This window comes from Muntiacus reevesi, chromosome 2 (assembly GCF_963930625.1).
Source record: "Muntiacus reevesi chromosome 2, mMunRee1.1, whole genome shotgun sequence".
Lineage (NCBI taxonomy): Eukaryota > Metazoa > Chordata > Mammalia > Artiodactyla > Cervidae > Muntiacus > Muntiacus reevesi.
This window is the reverse complement of record NC_089250.1, coordinates 188,251,630-188,272,117: the sequence shown is the minus strand read 5'-3', so window position 1 is coordinate 188,272,117 and position 20,488 is coordinate 188,251,630. Positions and strand designations below refer to the sequence as shown.

The window sequence follows — 20,488 nt, the reverse complement described above, 5'->3', positions numbered from 1 at the left end:
ATTGAATCCAATGGGAAGAAGAGATTGGAACATTAAACTGAAACTAAGAACTAAATACATGAGTATTTAACGCCACTTGGATACAGTTGAAGAGAGAATAAATAAAATAGAAAACAGTGAAAATAGCACAGAGAACAAAAAAGATGGAGTGTACAGAGAAGAATGTAAGTGGAATACCAGAAGGCGAGAAGAGACAGGATGGTGCAAAACCAGCATCTAAAAGGAGAACAGCCAAGAAGACTCTTTCAAAGACAATGAAAAGACAGATTCAAGAACTCTGAGCTCCAATCAGGATAAACTATTTCCCCTCCACATGACAGAATAAGACTGACAAAAATCAACGATATATATAGACTATCTTGAAAATAGCTACAGAAATACACACACTATCCTCAAAGAAGGAACAATAAGATGGATATCTAACTATTCAATAGCAATTCTAAAAGTTTGAAAACAAGGTAATGACATCTTGAAAGTGCTAAAAATAACTGCCAACTTATAATTCAATACCAGGTTAAAACATTTAAAAATAAAGACATATGAAGTTTTTTCCAGACAAATACAATGTCCTGGGTGGAATTTTAAAAATAAATACTAAACGGAATTCTTGAGGCAGAAGAAAAAGTATCCCTGATGGAAATACAGGAAGAAATGAAGAGCAACAGAAAGGGTAAATATAGTTCACTCTTGCACAATGAGGGTGCTAGGGGTGTCAAGCCCCCCTTGCAGTTGCAATCCAAGTATAACCTTCTGACTCCCCCCAAAACTAGTAATGGGCCTCATAGGTGGCTCAGTAGTAAAGAATCTGCCTGCCAAGTAGGAGACCTGCGTTCGAGCCCCAGGTTGGGAAGATCCTGAGGAAGGATATGGCAACCTACTCCAGTATTCTTGCCTGGGAAATTCCATAGACAGAGGAGCTTGGGGGGCTACCATTCATGGGGTTGAAAGATGTGACCTTCAGCTTTATGACTAAACATGGACATTACTTTATGACTAAACATGGACATGACTTTATGACTAAACAACAACAAGAACAAAAACTAGTAATAGACTACTATTGACCAGAAGCCTTACTGGTAACATAAATAGTTAACATATATTTTGTATGCTATATTATATACTGTATTCTCTCAGTAAAGCAAGTTATAGAAAATATTAAGAAAATCATAAGGAAAATACAGTTATAATACTCTTCTATATTTACTGATACTGTAAATTTACATAGTTTACAAGATGAATTGTCGGTCAGTACCTATATCAATATTTGTCCTATAAGATACAAAATACCATAGATAGTATACGTATTATTAACATTAGACATCAAAAATGAAACTGAGAAAATCATATTTGCTTACAGGTACTATTTTTACTGAAAAAAATCCATTATGTCCATGTATATAAGTAGACTGAGCAGTTCAAACCCTTACTGTTCAAGAGTCAATCATATTTGAGGAACTCTTAAGTGAATGATGAAAGTGAAAGAGGAGAGTGAAAAAGTTGGCTTAAAGGTCAACATTCAGAAAACGAAGATCATGGCATCTGGTCCCATCATTTCATGAGAAATAGATGGGGAGATGGGGAGACAGTGGAAACAGTGGCTGACTTTATTTTTTTGGGCTCCAAAATCACTGCAGATGGTGACTGCAGCCATGAAATTAAAAGACACTTACTCCTTGGAAGGAAAGTTATGACCAACATAGATAGCGTATTGAAAAGCAGAGACATTACTTTGCCAACAAAGGTATGTCTAGTCAAGGCTATGGTTTTTCCAGTAGTCATGTATGGATGTGAGAATTGGACTGTGAAGCAAGCTGAGCACTGAAAATTGATGCTTTTGAACTGTGGCATTAGAGAAGACTCTTGAGAGTCCGTTGGACTGCAAGGAGATACAACCAGTCCATCCTAAAGGAGATCAGTTCTGGGTGTTCATTGGAAGGACTGATGCTGAAGCTGAAACTCCAATACTTTGGCCACCTCATGCGAAGAATTGACTCATTGGAAAAGACGCTGATGCTGGGAGGGATTGGGGGCAGGAGAAGAAGGGGATGACAGAGGGTGAGATGGCTGGATGGCATCACCGACTCAATGGGCATGAGTTTGAGTAAGCTCCGGGAGTTTGTGATGGACAGGGAGGCCTGGTGTGCTGCGATTCATGGGGTCGCAAAGAGTCAGACATGACTGAGCGACTGAACTGAACTGAACTGAAGTGAATGATTGTACAAAGTAATGATATTGTCTTATGAGATTTAAAATAATGTAAAACTCAAGTGCATGAAACAAACACAAGGAGAAAGCAGTGAATGGAGTTAAAAAGTGTTCTAAGGTCACACACTGTCTATAAAATGGTAAAAGTAGCAATTAGACTCTAATAGAGTCAAGAATACATATCATGATCTTCAGGAAAACTTCTAAAGGTTATCCTTTAGGTTGAAAAATGTGTTTTCCTAAAGGTTGAAAGATGTGTAATTAATGAGGAAATGCGGAATAGAAAAAAAAAATTCACCAAAACAAAATTCACGTAAGTTGAGAAAAAGACACGGATAACGGAAAAGTATCAAAAATAATGGGCAAATAGAAAACAAGTATTAAGACTACAGTTATGAGCCAACAAAAAGCAGTTAAGATTACATTAAACATAATCTAAGATTTCTAATTAATAATTATCTTCAGGTTAGATTAAAAATACATGCTCAGCTTAATAAATAATTATAAAGCTAGTATTCACATAGCCCCTACTCAGATAAATATATTGTAAATTATTAGCACTGGAGAAACCCACATGCCTCTATCCTGAATCATAAATCTCCTCCATAAATAGCATTTGTGGTACTAATCCCCTTTTTTACTCTTTAGATTCACTATCTGCCTCTGAATCCATAAATAACATAGTTTTTGCTGGATGAACTTCATTTGAATTGGAATCATGCTATTCCTTGTATACTCCTTTCAATCATGTTTTTGTGGAAATAATTCATGTGGTTACATGTGACTGTAGTTGATTTTTGTTAATGTACAGAACTCCACCATATGGATTTACAGCAATTATTCTTCTGTTAAACTGTAGATGGACTTTTTTCCTTCTGGTTTTTAGCTATTATGGAAAATTCTGCTAATAAACATTCCTAAATATATATATATGTCCTATTGTACATGTGTACATGTTTCTAGCTAGGGTATTTATCAAGGGATAAAACTCTTAGGACAAAGGACATTCAGATCTTTAATATTTCTAGATAATGCCAAATTTTTTCTGAAGAACTATACCAATTTACTCACCCAATAACAAAATATTAAATAAAACCAACTCTCTTATCACAAACTCTCACCAATACCTGGTACTGTCAGAATTTAAAATGTTTTACTTTTCCTTGAAAGTGAAAGTCACTCAGTCGTGTTCGACTCTTTGCGATCCCATGGACTTTACATACAGACCGTGAAATTCTGCAGGACAGAACACTGGAAAGGGTAGACTTTCCCTTCTCCAGGGGATCTTCCCAACCCAGGTCTCCCGCATTGCAGGCGGATTCTTTACCAGCTGAACCACAAGGGAAGCCCATGAATACTGGAGTGGGTAGCCTATCCCTTCTCCAGCAGATCTTCCTGACCCAGGAATCAAACCAGGGTCTCCTGCATTGCAGGTGGATTCTTTAACTGAGCTATGAGGGAAGCTTTTCCTTAACCAATATGAAATGGTATCTCATGTGGTTTTAATTTGCATTTCCCTGATTACTTAGTGAAGATGAGCACCATGTCATGTGTTTATTGGCCACTTATAGCAAACCCCCTCTTCCAACAACACGAGAGACGGCTCTACACACGGACATCACCAGATGGTCAATACCAAAATCACATTGATTATATTCTTTGCAGCTGAAACTGGAGCAGCTCTATATAGTAAGCAAAAAAAAAAAAAAGACCAGGAGTTGACTATGGCTCAGATCACCAACTCCTTATTGCAAAATTCAGACCTTAAGTGAAGAAAGTAGGGAAAACTACTAGGTCATTCAGGTATGACCTAAATCAAATCCCTTACAAATATACAGTGATAGTGACAAATAGATTCAAAGGATCAGATCTGATAGACAGAGGGCCTGAAGAACTATGGATGGTGGTTCTTAACATTTTATAGGAGGTGGTGATCAAAACCATCTCCAAGAAAAAAATGCAATAAGGCAAAATGGTTGTCTGAGGAGAACTTACAAACAGCTGAAAAAAAAAAAAAGAGAGAAGCAAAAGGCAAAGGAGAAAAGGAAATATATACCCATCTGAATGCAGAGCTCCAAAGAATAACAGGGAGAGATAAGAAAGCCTTACTAACTGAACAGTGCAAAGAAACAGGAAAACTATAGAATGGGAAAGACTAGAGATGTCAAGAAAATTAGAGATACCAAGGGAACATTTCATGCAAAGATGGGCCCCAAAAAGGACAGAAATGGTATGGACCTAACAGAAGCAGAAGACAGTAAGAAGAGGTGGCAAGAATACATAGAACTATACAAAAAGATCTTAATGACCCAGATAACCATGATGGTGGGGGATCACTCACCTAGAGCCAGACATCTTTGTGTGAAGTCAAGTGGGAATTAGGAAGCATCACTACGAACAAAGCTAGTGGAATTCCAGCTGAGCTATTTCAAATCCTAAAAGATGATGCTGTGAAAGTGCTGCACTCAATATGCCAGCAATTTGGAAAATTCAGCAGTGGCCACGGGACTGGAAAAGGTCAGTTTTCATTCCAATCCCAAAGAAAGGCAATCCCAAAGAATGCTCAAACTACCACACAATTGCACTTATCTCACATGCTAGCAAAGTAATGCTCAAAATTCTCCATGCCAGGCTTCAACAGTACATGAATCGTGAACTTCCAGATGTTCACACTGGATTTAGAAAAGGCAGAGGAAGCAGAGATCAAATTGCCAACATCCGTTGGATCATCAAAAAAGCAAGAGAGTTCCAGAAAAACATCTATTTCTGCTTTACTGACTATGCCAAAGCCTTTGACTGTGTGGATCACAATAAACTATGGAAAATTCTTAAAGAGATGGGAATACTAGACCACCTTACTTGCTTCCTGAGAAATCTGTACGCAGGTCAAGAAGCAACAGTTAGTACCGACACTGAACAATGGACTGGTTCCAAATTGGGAAAGGAGTATGTCAAGGCTGTATACTGTCATCCTGTTTATTTAACTTATATATAGAGCACATCATGTGAAATGCTGGGCTGGATGGAGCACATGCTGGAATCAAGATGGCGTGAGAAGTATCACAACTTCAGATATGCAGATGACACCACCCTTATGGCACAAAGTGTAGAGGAACTGAAGAGCCTCTTGATGAAAGTGAAAGAGGAGAGTGAAAAAGCTGGCTTAAACCTCACCATTCAAAAAATGAAGATCATGGCATCTGGTCAAATCACTTCATGGCAAATAAGTGGGAAAAAACAATGGAAACAGTGACAGGCTTTATTCTCTTGGGCCCCCAAATCACTGCAGATGGTGACTGCAGCCATGAAATTAAAAGATGCTTGCTCCATTGAAGAAAAGGTACAATCAACCTAAACAGCATATTAAAAAGCAGAAACATTACTTTGCCAACAATGGTCAGTCTCGTCAAAGCTATGGTTTCTCCAGGAGTCATGTATGGATGTGAGAATTGGACCATAAAGAAAGCTGAGTGCCAAAGAACTGATGTTTTTGAACCACGGTGTTGGAGAAAACTCGAGAGTCCCTTGGACTGCAAGGAGATAAAATCAGCCAATCCTAAAGGAAATCAGCCCTGAATATTCATTGGAAGGACTGATGGTAAAGTTCCAATACTTTGGCCACCTGATGCAAAGAACTGACTCATTGGAAAAGACCCTGATGCTGGGAAAGATTGAAGGTGCGAGGAGAAGTGGATGTCAGAGGATGAGATGGTTGGATGGCATCACCGACTTGATGGACATGAGTTTGAGCAAGCTCTGGACATTGGTGATGGACAGGTAAGTCTGGCATGCTCAGAAAGAGTCGGACACAACTAAGACTGAACTGAACTGAAAAGTTAATTGTTTCCCCAATGATCTGCCATACAATCTCCAACACAAATCACGAATATATCGATGTAAAGGTTTCCAGATACTGTTACATAGCTTTATTCCAGCACTTGCCAATATCATATTATCCTAATTTCTGCAGTTTTATAATGTCCTGATGTCTGATACCAAACTCCTTTTAGTTTGTTTCTCTGTTTAAAAGGTATCCTGACCTCTTAATCCGTTGCATTTATCTTATCATTTCAGAATTAAATCAACTTGTCAAGTTCCATAAAATTGCACAGATGAAACTGAAATTTTACTCTATAAATTAATTTGAATGAATGTAACAGCAATTTCTTGGAGAAGGACATGGCAACCCACTCCAGTATTCTTGCCTGGAAAATCCCATGGACTGAGAATCCTGGTAGGCTACAGTCCATGGGGTCGCAAAAGAGTCGGACACGACTGAGTGACTTCACTTCATTTCACCTAACAGCAATTTCTAATACTGCATCGTCCAAAGCATAAACATGGTACATTTCTTCAGTGAATTCTTCTTTAATATCTCAAAGTTTTGTAATTTCCTTCAGAGTTATTACATGCCTGATAATTGTATTTCTAGGTACCTGATATGTTTAATACTACTATGTTAAAAGTTTTATCATTTCCTAATTTTTTATATCTCGTATTGTGCTAGTCGTTCAGTCATGTGTCCAACTCTTTACGACCCCATGGACTGTAGCTTACCAGCCTCCTCTGTCTATGGAATTCTCAAGGCAAGAATACTGGAATGGGTAGCCATTTGTTTCTCCAGGGGATCTTCCCTACACAGGGATAGAACCTGGCTCTCCTGCATTGTAGGCAGATTCTTTACTGTCTCAGCCATCAGGGAAGCCCATATTTGGTATATAAGAATACAACTTCTTTCTTATATTAGCAATTGTGCTAAACTCTAATTAATCCTAATAATTTATCTGTAAGTTTCGTTGGATTTTCTACATATATATAATACCCCAATCATCTCTGCAATAATATTTACTGTTTCTTTTATATTTTTCTTTTTTTTTTTTTTTGCATTAGCCAAGATATCAGTATAACATTAAAGTGGTAACAGCAGGCACCCTTCTATTTTTATCTCAAAGGGAATATTTCCCATATTTCACTATCAGATTAGTTTTAGGGTTTTTACAGATACTCTTTTGGAGAAGGCAATGGTAACCCACTCCAGTACTCTTGCCTGGAAAATTCCATGGACGGAGGAGCCTAGCAGGCTGCAGTCCATGGGGTCGCTAAGAGTTGGACACGACTGAGCAACTTCATTTTCACACATCGGAAAAAGAAATGGCAACCTACTTCAGTATTATTGTCTGGAGAATCCCAGGGACAGGGTGGTAGGCTGCCGTCTGTGGGATCGCATAGAGTCAGACATGACTGAAGTGACTTAGCAGCAGCAGCAGCACAGATATTCTTTATTAGATTAAGGAAGTTACCTCTTATTCCAAGTTTGCTAAGAATTTGTTTTTAATCATAAAACAGATATTTTTTATCAAATCCTACATCTATTGTGAACTGATGATGACTCTCCTAGCACATTACTTAAGTTAACTCATTATTGTTAAACCAACTTTGCAGCATTCCTAGAACAAACTCAACTTTTATATATTGTTGAATTTGGTTTACCAGTCTCTTGTTTAGGATTATTTGAATCATTTTGTGGGTACAAGTAAATTGTAATTTCCATCTCTGTAAAATTCTACAATTGATTTTATTATCAATGTGTCAGAGTTAATACACTTTAGTATCTAGTCTCTTGAAATGAACTAGAGAATAGTCCCTCTTATTTTTATAGTTGGTATGGTTTGTTTAAAACTGGTATTGTTTCTTCCTTAAATGTTTTATAAAACTCACCACTGAACCTCACCTACTTACTTATCAGGGTCAAGTTGCACATTTATTGTATACACCTGTTCTCACACTCACCTTGGGCTGAGAGTGCTGCCTGAAACGGTTTCATAAATCGTACATTCTACCTTCATTACAGCGCATGGAAAGGTGAATTGTTCGCATCACAAATATAAGTCAGTGATAAATTTTGCATATCAGCCTATAAAATGTTATTTATATAATGGTGTCTTCACTTTTTCACTTCTATCAACAGCATTTTATTTTTCTTATTTGTCACTTTATGAGTTTTAGCACAGGCATCAGTAAGTGGCAGCAATAAAGACTCATTGAAATGTGACTCTTCCTTGCCAACTAAGTAAATGCCTTCTTCACAGCAGCTTCCTGACTCAAACTAGAATGCAGACCTCAGTATCATGGAACATTACGATTTCTTCTGAAGAGTCAGAACTGCATGTAAATGGCATAGATTTGAAATGCTTCTCTTCAATTTTACAGCATCCTTGAGTATGCACAGTCACTTGGGGAAGAAGAGTGATATTCTCCATTCAACGGCCATTATTTAACTGGCCATTATTTAAATAAATAAACATTTATTGTTTTTGGTTATATAGTTTACTCTTTTTAAAAGCTGAGGTATAATTTACCATATAAAAGCAAAACCATAGGATATATTAAGGAGTGAATGTTAAGTAAATAAATAATAGTATAAAGCTCAAAAACTGTTGAGAGGCACCAGTGAAAATAATTCATTAAAATGTCCCCAACTCCTCTACCCTTGTACATCAATTCAGGCCAAGATCACCAATCAAGCTTCTCTGTTAAACTAAATTACTTCCTTCCCACCAGCCCCAAATCTTTTATTAGACTAGACTGGAGATCAGGTGTGTCTCAGCCGCTTTGTGATCAATTAGATGAGTAAGTTAGTCTATTCACTCTAATTTGACATTATCATGATACTATATACTTCCAACATGCAGGGAACTAATTTTAGTCATTTTTTTCCTTGTATTATTTTCCTAATCTTACTCTTCTGTGTAATTTTTTAAAACCACTGTTTCACAGGGCCTTGATTCTTCTATGAGTAGAAGTGCAAACTACTAGAATGATCCAGTTTATCACTCTGGTTGCCATATCAAGGATAGAAAGCATCACAGTGAAAAACCTGATCATCTAACCAATTCAAAGTTTTATTGAGTACAGTTAAAACAACAATTAAACTTCTAGAGAACCAATTCTTCATAATGGACAAAAATAGTTTTCATATATATAAATATGAAGCTTTAAGTTATTTTATGTTGAGGAAAAAAGTACATGTGTTTACAAACACATTTAGATGAGCAAGTTCATGCATTTTTATAGAAATGCCTACCTTTCAGAAACAGCTTCATTATGGTCCAGTGACCAATTAATCTTTCCACTTGATTTTTCTGAAGGGTTACAAGATTCAGATTTCACAGTTTTCCTCTCCTGTGGACTATTAACTGACTCTGGATTCTTATCCAAAATTATCGTCTCTGAATTAGGAACCTGTTAATTGGGTGAGGAAAAAGCAGTTGAGGGGAGGGTTACCAACTGTGGTCTTCCACACAAAATTGATAGGTTAAAATTTCACTTGGAAATTGTTCTCAAACTATTTCTGCATACATATGGTAAAGCAAATTATATGTGTATCAATGGCTGATGACCATGATCAGAGTTACTCTGCCAAAATGAATTTTTAAAAAATACTTCAAAAGAAATAAAACTAATGACAACATGAAGCAATTTCTTAGCTTTAAGAGAAGGAAAAACAAATACCTAAGTACTTAGATACAGAAGAATGAAGAAGATATTTTATTCCTATTATACTGAATTTTAGGAATGAATAAACATTCAGCTTAAAGAAAATTTTATTTTTTATACTTATAGTAATAAGTGAAGACCAGAAATGAATCAATTTTCCAACTTGTTCTTTTCTAGTTGATGAGTTTTGGATAGTCTAATACTTTGCCAAATCAAATACTGGTTCCTTTTTGCTAAACAGTTTCTCCTTCAATTTATCTCTTCTCACTCACATTTTACTGTAAGAAGCAAGAAATCAAGTCAAACTTTCAACACTTTGCTCAAAAATCTCAACAGCCTAATAAAAATACAAGCTCATCACCTGTAAATTCTGCTTTCCATATTATATCACTGTAGGTCACATTTCAGCTAAGCTTTCTGCCACAATGTAACAAGAACTCCCTCCTCCCCAATTTCCAATAATGTTTCCTTATTTGAGTCTTTACGGACAATGCTTTTAAATGTCCATATTTCTACCAACAGTCTGTTTATGAAGATTTAGGTATTTTCTTAAAATATATAAGGTTTCTCTAAGATGTTCCTCATTTCCTCCTGAGCCCTTATCTGCAGACTTTAACATCTGTATTTCTACTAAGTCTGTTCAAGGCAATCCAAGGTTTTGAAAAATCATATTCCTCAATATTCCTCCAGCCTCTACCATTCCAAATCCACTTCCACAGTTTTAGGTATTTGTTACAACAGCACACCATACTTCCTGTACTACATCCTGTATTAGTTTTTGGAGGATGTGATAACAAATTACCACACACTAGATGGTTTAAAACAGAAACTTATTCTATCACACTTCTGAAGGCCAGAAGTTTGAAACTGTTTTTTTTAAGATCAAGTTGTTAGCAGGGCTGGATCCCTTCTGGAGGCTTCAGAAGAGAATCCATTTCCTTTATTCCAGCTTCTAGGAGCTGCCAGCATTCCTTAGCTTGTAGCCCTTGCCTCCATCTTCAGTGCAATCATCCAACCTCTGCTTTCACTGTCCCATCTCTATTTTCTGTCTTTAACCTTCACTCCTTTTTTATAAGGACCCCAATGATCATATTGAGCCCACTAGGATAATCTTCCCATTTATAAGCTTCTTTTAAGTACATTAAGTAACATACTCACAGGTTCTGGGGATTAGGTCAGGACATCTTTTGGGAGCCATGATTCACCACTATGAACCATCTTGATACAATTAGCACAGATGTGAAACTTATCGAATATTACACCCAATAGTCTTTTTAAGTGTACACGGAACATTCACCAGGGGAAAGCATACCTTGGGCATAAACTAAGTGTCAAAAACTCAAGATCGAAATTTTACATAGTATGTTCTTTTGACCAAAACAGGTATCAGTAAAATTAAGATAGCAAGAAATGTCTGAAAATTAAACACATACTTCTAAATAAGCCACAGATCAAAGAATAACACCACAAGAGAAATAAGAAATTATTTTGAACTAATGGAAAACAAAAATACAGTATAATACAGATTATTATACTTTCTACACTGAGAAGTACTTAAGTGCTAAGAGGATGCTTAGAAAAAGCAGTGCTTAGAAGAAAACTTATATCTTTAAATATTTCCTAGTAGAAAAGGTGGTTAAAAATTAAAGCTCTTTCTCTCTTAAGAAGCTGGAAAAAGAACAAATTACATCTAAAATAAGATTGACCAAAAAAAAAGAAAACATGGTTTATACAAGTAACAGAAATGAAAGAGTATATCACTACAGATTTACAAATATTAAAATGACAAGGGAATTTTATCAACAACTTTATGCCAACAAAACCAACAACTTAGATAAAATGGACAAATTCCTTGCTAAGATAACTTATAAAACTAATACATAAGATGAAACAAAAATCTTAATTGCTTTATACTATTAAAGAATTACATTTTCAGGAAAAAGTCTTCTTAGAAAACTTCTGGCCCAAATGGTTTTCAGAGGTGGATTTTACCAAATATTTAAAGAAATAATAAATATCTTATACAAACTTTCAGAAAACAGGGAAGAAAATGCTTTGCAATTGAGTTACTGAGGCTAGTGCATATATGATACTGAAGGGAATAAAGATAGAAGAAAAAAATTCAGTGAATGTATACTTAAGACTATTTTAAATTTTATATAAAAACTATAAACAGATACTAAACTCTATTTAATGACACTCATGTTAAGATATTTTGAAGTGGACACTGCAAAGTGTATTTTGATACAAAATACTTTAGTACTTATGAATGGACCAAATATAAAGATGGCTTGGGGGATGAGTAGAATGACAATTACATGACAAATATAAATATATTAAAAAAATAAAGGTAGAAGTTAGACATTGATTATATAAGCATTTACTGTAAAATTCTTTTAGCTTTTCTGTGTATGTTTAAAATTTTTCATCCTGATAAAATGACAGAGGGAGGCAGTTTAGGTGATCACAAATCACCTCTCTACTCATTTTATAAAAGAAATACAAGTGGCATTACTTTTGGCTATCTGAGGTTATCTTCTCCAGAGTCACAGGAATATTCTTAAGTATAAATTTATTATCTTTTAAACCCGTGTCTTCATCTGGTAGTATATTCTGGTTCTTAACAATCCAACTATTTATAATGTGGGTCAAGTAAGTTATTAAAACTCCTATACATTTATACCAACCTTACAAGCTGTATTGTTGGATACCACATTTGGTTCCACACAATGCCTTTGAGGTAACAACACTGCTTCAACACGTCTTTCAAGTTTTGCTATTTTTGCCTAGAAGAAAAGAACAAATAAATACAAAACCAGAGTACCAAAAAATATATCACATAGAGATGGCGAGAAAACTATTTGCCTATGTTATTTTGTGAGACTTAGGCATCCATCAAATATATGAGAAATTCTTATGTAAGGCAAACATTTAAATCAGGTTTGAAGCTAGTATAATATGTCCAAGATTAGAAGATTAAAAAAGAAAATGAAACTTCTAATTAGTTCACCATAATATTAATAGTGATAGAAATATCAATCCACAAGTAACCCTAGAAGAGTAAAATAAAACAAACCAAAAAAACCCCTAAAGCAAGCCTGAAACAGGTTACATAAACTCTAATACAGAATGTATTTTTTAATTGACACCTAAAGGCTGATGGCTCTACAAGTATTTCTCAAGGACCAAAATAGCTGAGGTATAATAAATTCTATGTATAGTATTAATATATCAGGTTGTGGCCAGGGATCAGATTTTAGTCTACCTTTATTTTCCTTTCCTAACATGTACAACATCATTAAATATTACTTTTTATAAGGACTGGAATGAAACTAAATGAAATTAGAAACTTACAAAGAGTTTATCCGCTATTGCTTCATGTTTATTCTTGCACTGTGTCTTCCCAATGCGTTCAGTCAATTCTCTCAGTTTGCTATCAAATAGTTTGTAATTTACACTACAGATCTCCTGTCGAACCAAAAGTCTGACCTAGAATTTAAAAATACAAAACACCCCATGTTTCAAATTTAAAAGCAATTTATTTTCTACTTCTTGAAAACAGCTTTGCTTTTTTCTAGGTTTACTGTCACTAGTAAAATGTACTTTATTTATATATTTGTATTACTGTATCAGTAAGTTTTATAAAAGTTAAAAATCAAATTCAGCAAAACACATCTAACATTTAAATATATGGATAAGTTTGAAATTAAGCTTATTCTTCCAATACTAATTTTAGTTTCCTACAGTTTCAGTTGAATTCCATAATACAAATTAAAGGAACAGTAAAAGCCTATTTGGTCCCATTTATATATATTTTTAATGACCATAACTGAAACCTAGTACTCTATGAAAAGAAACTGTACTTATCTCAAATGACTGGTTGATCTGCAGTAGATATAAAGCAAATTATGAAAATTTGAGCCTTGACCTTGTCATTAACAAGCTATATGACCTTTGGGAAGTCACAACACCTCTGAGCTTCATTTGTCCTGTCCACAAATGGACAGATGTCATACAGTGTTGAAAAAGGGATGCTTGTAGGATTTTTGTTAAGAACATAAAAAGATAATATGTGTAAGAGCTCTGTAAAATGGAAAACACTGAATTGAAAGAAAGGACATAAATATGCAAAATAATTTCCTTACATAGTTTTATTTTGGGGGTGGGGATGGGGGATAGGGAGGACTTCTTGTTGATAGAATTTTAAGATACTAGTGACAATTATGTGACTAATGCCATCTGGCATAATGCATGCTATTCTATCAGATGATAGTACTTAACACATGAAACACTAATGAATTTCATTATCTGGCTGGTTTTCAGAAAATAGATTGGCCTGTTTTCAGGGAGCATAATTAATCTCAATGCCCAAGGAAATGAACAGTTCTGCTGAGCCATACATTCAGAAATAGTCACTACAGGTGTTTCCTCAATGTAAATGCTCCTTTAAGCAACTCTCACAACAGAGTAGTCTCTTTTAGTACAAAACCTGTCATGATATAATTAAGGTATTTATTAGTAATGTTTATATCTTCCCCTAGTATCTTGTAATTTGGGGTTCAAAATTAGAACAGCTATCTATTGTCCTAAAGAAGTAGCGGTTATGCATTGCAAAGGGCACAGCAGGGATGGGAGTAAAGCAGCTGCTGGTAACCAGTTAGCTGACTCTCAAGCCAAAAAAGTAGCACTTTAGGAAACCCCCTCCCTACAGACACCTTTGATCTGGACAGGTCCTGTGGAATAGGAAAAACAAGAATTAGAAAGATAGGAAAAAAGAGGAGCAAAGATTACTGATAAAGGATGGTTACAGTCCGAGGATGGACGATTAATAATTCCTGAAAATGCTCAGTGGAAAATTCTTAAGGGTTTACATCAGAGTTTTCATTTGGGTGTAGAAAGTACTTACCAGAGGGCTTCTCGTTTGTTTGAAGGTAAAAATGTAATGAAAACTTTAAAGAACATTATCAAACGGTGTGAGGTTTGTCAGAAAAATAACCCAAAGACTGAAAAGCTAGCAAAATCTGGATTACAACGAAATGGAAAGTATCCTGGAGAGGACTGGGAAATTGACTTTACTCATATGCCAAAAGCTAATGGATATTCTTGCTTACAAGTTTGGGTGGATACTTTTACTGGATGGATTGAGGCTTTCCCCTGTCGTAGTGAACAAGCTAAAGGTTATAAAGATTTTAATCCACAAAATTATCCCCAGGTTTGGGCTGCCACGGAGCCTTCAGAGTGACAATGGCTCCACCTTTAAAGCTGCTGTAACTCAGGGGGTATCTAAAGCTCTAGGAATAGAGTATCACTTACACTGTTCCTGGAGACCCCAATCCTCAGGAAAGGCTGAAAAAGCTAATGACATTATCAAAAGACATCTGCGCAAATTAACTCAAGAAACGCAGGACAACTGGATTAAAGTACTACCCATAACTTTAATGAGGGCTTGAACTGCCCCCAAAAAGGAGGGGCTGTCCCCCTTTGAATGTATTTATGGAAGGCCTTTCTTACGCACAGACATTGTTATAGATCCTGAAGCCTTGGAGTTAACTAATTATGTAACTCAGCTCTCAGCTTTTCAATAGGCATTAACAGAACTCCGGGAGACGACTCCTGACCCAGCCTCTGAATCCAGCAAGCCTCTATTTGAGCCAGGAACCGAGGTCCTCATAAAAATAATGGGATCTGGGGGCCCATCCCTCGAGCCCCTCTGGGAAGGCCCTTACCAGGTTATTCTTTCTTCTCCCACAGCTGTCAAAGTGCCAGGAATTGATTCATGGGTACATCACACTCGAGTCAAGAGGTGGCACTCTGACCAGAACTAAGTGATGTCATTTTATGTTTTTACTTTCTATGCTCTGACTTTGTATGTTTCAGATGGGCCTGAAAATCTATGTGAGCCTACTTCTGCTGACTCCAAAAATCCTGAGTCTGCCGTTTGATCTTCAAGACAATGCCTTCCTGTCCTGGGCTCACTCCTATGCTCACTCCTATTCCACAATCGGGTCTAACTGCTGGGTCTGCAGAGCACTCCCCTCTTCATCAGTGAAAGGCGTCCCATGGTGGACATCTCCACTTCAAGGAAAGGACTTTCTCCAAGTCTGCAAATGCCTTCAACAATTGCATGTGATGCCTCTTCTTAAACTGATGACATCTAACAACCTTAAGATAGACTGATGTAACTATGGACATAATGTGACTTTTCATTTTGATTTTAACTTGGTTTAATGACTATTTTGCCTTACATCTGTAACTGTATAATGGGGTTTTCTAACCGTCTAAAAGCTTTTAATTTACAAATAGTTGTCCCAGCTCCTATGAGTGCCACAGCCTCCTCCAACTATTACTTGGAGCCCCTGGATCAGACATCCTCACTATGAGGATTAGGAGAATATGTTGCCTCACCAATTTAGGGACAATGCCCCTTGTCAGCTCGGAAGCAGTCATGGAATGAGAACGACGCCCCTTTTCCCTAGGCAACATAATTCTCCTCAAAGAAAAGGGGGAAATGAGAGAGTCATTTCCTAGGCAGGTTGATAAGAAGTCTAGGGGTCCCCAAGGAGAGAGAGGTCTGGGATATTCAAGCAGGAAGAAAGGACAAATTTTTTACTTTTTTCCTCTACATTCCTTAGGATTATATAGCAATAATGTATCCTGCCTGAAGACAGTCTTTGGATTAAACCCTCTGGCTAATTCTGTTATTTTAAAATGTAAATTATGGGAGTGGGTCTGGTGAGGTCTTTGCAGCCTCCAGACATTCTTTGGATTCATTGGAGAGTATATAACTCCATTGCTAACACTAGCAAAGGGGGTACTCTTTTGCCCCCTTCTGATGCCTATATCAGAAGCTTTCTCTATCTCCTTTATACTTCAATAAAACTTTATTACACACACACACACACACACACACACACACACACACACACAAAATCAGAACAGCTTCTATGTTAAACTCATTTATACTGATGTCACTTGGACGACTAGTCATAATCAGTAACTTTGATTACTCCCAAGGCTTTTCCTTTTCCTTCCCAATTGTTCTTGCTCCTCAAAATTACTGTCTACTCTATTTCTTCTGTAGTGCTTCATTAACATTTCTTCAGTGGTTTCTCAACATTAGACATGATTATCACTTGTACTCTTACAATTTTTGAATATCTGATTAAATTAACTGCTTAAAATAAACGTAAGTAAATGCTCAGAAACTCATACTATTTTTACTGACAGCCGTTACCTATCAACCACGTAAGGTTTTTATGCATTACTGCATGCTTGCCAGTTCACTGACTAAGGTCAATATGTGAAGCTCCTACCCCAATGAAACTTTGGAAAAACATGTCCGTTCTGTTTAGGGAAATACTGTTTTGCTAAGAAGCAAAAGGAACACAGTGATCGTCAAACTTCTCTGGTAAGGAAGAATCACATGGAATACTTGTTAAAAATCACAAATTCTTAGGCCCTAACCTGGATTCATCAAACAATTTCCTGGAAAGGGGCCTGGAAAGTTGTACAGTCACCACTAATGATTCTCATCAGGTAAGTTTGAGAAAAAAGAAGCTTAAAACAATTATTAGTGAGCTCAATTTAAAATAAACACAATTTAAACAAGTACTCTTGATGATTCAGATGAAGGCAGACTCTTAAAACTTTGTTACTTTGGACTAACTGCCCATTAAGGCATGATTCCTATGGTGTAGCAGAGACATTCATTCTCATTTAGTGGTGACATACTTCATAGAGAAGGCAGGCACAATAACCTCCACCAAATACCTCATAAATGTCTTCTACCGATGGCAATTTGACTAAAATTATGGAACCAGATGAAGTCCTAGCTACAATTTGCACATGGCAGGCAAAGTGGCCTAAATATTAGAGAAAGACTGGCAATTATGCATCTGACTCAACTTTCTACAATGGTGCATAGGGTAATGTTTCAGAAGAAAACCCCCATCTACTTCAGTAATTTAACTGGAATACACCAGGAACAAGATCCTTTTGAAACCGCAAAAGATGAGTCAACAGCTTGTGGACTCTCTCAGTAGCAAAGAACAATGTCAGAATGGGAAGCCCTATTCCACTGGGATTCAAACAAGGAAAACAGATGTAGTTTAGAGAGTCAACTGTTTAGACAGGAATTAAAATATCCAGTGAGTGAGAGTTAGTTACCGGGAGACAGATAAAAGGAATTAGCTAAAAACCTTTGTCTCAGGACAATGCAAGAAACTTCTGGTGGTAGTGGCCAGGGAGGATAACAAATAAACTGCATTCTCTAAACCTCAATGGGAAGAACTGTATTCTGCGTCAATGTGGACTATTTTGTGAGGCAGGTAACAGCAGTGAATGAAACTCTGATTTTTCCATGCCAGAAAAATTAAAATGTTCAAAGAATAAATTTTGTCTTTATATGTCCACATCAGAAGTTATTTCTGAATTCAGCTACTAACTCACTGGGAATAACACATCTGCAATCCCCAACCTCTTAAGCTATATCCATGCAAAAGATGCGGCGGGTTGGATCCCTGGGTCAGGAAGATCCCTGGAATAGGAAATGGCAACTCATTTCAGTATTCTTGCCTGGGAAATCCCATGGACACAGGAGCCTGGTGGGCTACAACCCATGGAGCTACAAACAGTTGGATATGATTGAGAGACTGCACATGCGTGCATACGTACACGTACGTACACACACACACACACACACACACACACACACATACACACTTAACATAATTCTGCTACCTCATTCTTGCAAACAACAGAATATTTATGTGTTTTTTATTAATGTCTCCTTTGCCTTGCAGAAGAAAGTAAGAGGTAGAACGGGTCAAAGTATTGCCTCACCTTTTAAGCTGATTCTGTTTGAGTCTTTCAAAAGGTTTCCATGTATTATGCAAATATATATTCATATAATACGTAACTATGCAATTTTAATGGCCTGTGTTAGAAACTACAGTAGTGTTTTTGTTTCTGAAACAGTAGGATAGTTTGGATTGAGACATTTTGATCCGTTATAGCTAATGACAGACATTAATTTACCACATAATGACTTTTAGTTGCAGCATTTCAGTGGTAACAAAATAGCAAAACATGACCATCAAAACAAGTCCTGACACAGGACTTACTAAATTTGAAGCTCATTATACTCAAACTCAGAGTAAATCAGACATGTATAGAAACTGTAATACAATGAGATGAAATAGGCCAAAAAGAAAAGAAAAAGTACATTTAATGATGCCAGAAAAGCAAAATGTCAGATAATGCAACATATCTGTATAAATTTAGAAATGATGGCAAGTGAACCCAAATGTAGCAGGACTTTACAATGAATGTCTGGGCTGCCTAACTCTATGAAGTATCAACTGTGATAACAAACAGCTATAGTTAGAGATCAAAGAATCCCATGACCAGTACAAAAGAGACAGAATTGTTCACAAAGCTCAAGGTCATGTAGTACCTGACTTGAAAGATTTGAGCAAAATACTGACTGAAAAACCTATTCTCTATTAATACCACAGTTCTCTCCCTTCACATGATTCTGTAAGCTTCTCTGTAAGGGACCACTTTCAAGGATCTAGAGATGTGATGTAAACAATTATTTTTTCCTAATATCTCCGTTGGGGAAGCACACTGATTGAAACCGCCCACCCTGGCCAGGCACCATAGTAACCATTTGCATGAGTTGTTTTATGACAGGAGATCCTGATAAGGAATATGGATCTAATAAGTCACCATCAACCGGAAGAGTTCAGGAAAGGGCGAAAGGAGACACTGTGTGTCCGTCCACTTCCCAGAATCCCTCTTGCTAGCATCCATCTTGGTTGAGTGATGCATGCGTCACCAGGAAAGACTGAAATAGAATGACTGGCCAAAGACCACCCAGAAACTAATCCCATCACCATAAAACCACCATACAACTCCAGACTGCGAGCCACGTGGCAGAGCAGTTCTCCTGGGTTCCCTCACCCTCCTGCTCTCCACCCGGGCACCCTTCCCAATAAAATCTCTTGCTTTGTCAGCACAGGTGTCTCCTAGGACAATTCTTTTCCGAGTGTTAGACAAGAGCCCAGTTTCGGGCCCTGGAAGGGGTCCCCCTTCCTGCAACAAATGGCGACTCTGGTGGGACTCTTCTTCGCTGAGACTGACATCCTAACCAGTCAGGGTACTCAGGGGCCAGCTTGCCTGCCAATGGACCAAACCCAGCGGCCGCAACTGGGACCCTTTGGTCCCTGGTCTCCTCCTGATGTGCACAACTTGCCAGAGTGCTCCGACTGGTAAGAAACAAGAGACTTTATTGACCTCTCTCCCCTTCCCTCTCTCTTTCCTCTCCTTAACCCTTCCTATCCTTCCCCTTTTTTCTAGTCCCCTGGTCCTGGACGCAGGAATCTGGTCGAAGGGCCTCAGCCTGAGCTGAGGATTGGAGACTGATCACCTCCTCTTGGCAGAGAACTCGAATTCTGGTTCTGATTTCTGGTAGGGCCAAGTTCCAGTCCTCCCTTCTCTGGAGGCCCAGGGTAAAGTCCTGTAAGGCCTGGGTAAGGCCACCCCTTTTGCCCCCCCCCCACCTCCTCCCCCTTCTTCTTTCAACCTGGCTTCCTTTCCTCCCTTTGAAATCTTAGAAGACCTGAGATATTTTCCTTTACTCTGTTAGTACTTGGATCTGAAGTTCTGTGTCTCTATAGAAGGTTTTCTGAGAGACTGTATTCTTGTATTTCAGGGAGCGTCTGATGAATACTGCCAGGTTTACATGTGTCTGTTTTAACTCTGTGTTCTGTGTTGTGATTTTTGA

At 37.2% G+C, this 20,488-nt stretch overlaps 1 protein-coding gene across 3 annotated transcripts in view; it reads right to left on the bottom strand.

The window, feature by feature from the left end:
• ATF7IP2 (activating transcription factor 7 interacting protein 2) overlaps positions 1 to 20,488 on the bottom strand; it is a 68,573-nt gene that overhangs the window by 26,367 nt on the left and 21,718 nt on the right. For 2 of the 3 annotated variants that reach the window (XM_065924317.1, XM_065924318.1), the window contains exons 4-6: positions 13,057 to 13,191; positions 12,390 to 12,488; positions 9,290 to 9,447 (exon numbers count right to left, since the gene is read on the bottom strand). In XM_065924317.1, the coding sequence (XP_065780389.1) occupies positions 9,290 to 9,447; positions 12,390 to 12,488; positions 13,057 to 13,191 (392 nt within the window). The remainder of the gene's footprint in view (positions 1 to 9,289; positions 9,448 to 12,389; positions 12,489 to 13,056; positions 13,192 to 20,488) is intronic. The other variant, XM_065924319.1, reaches the window with a different exon arrangement.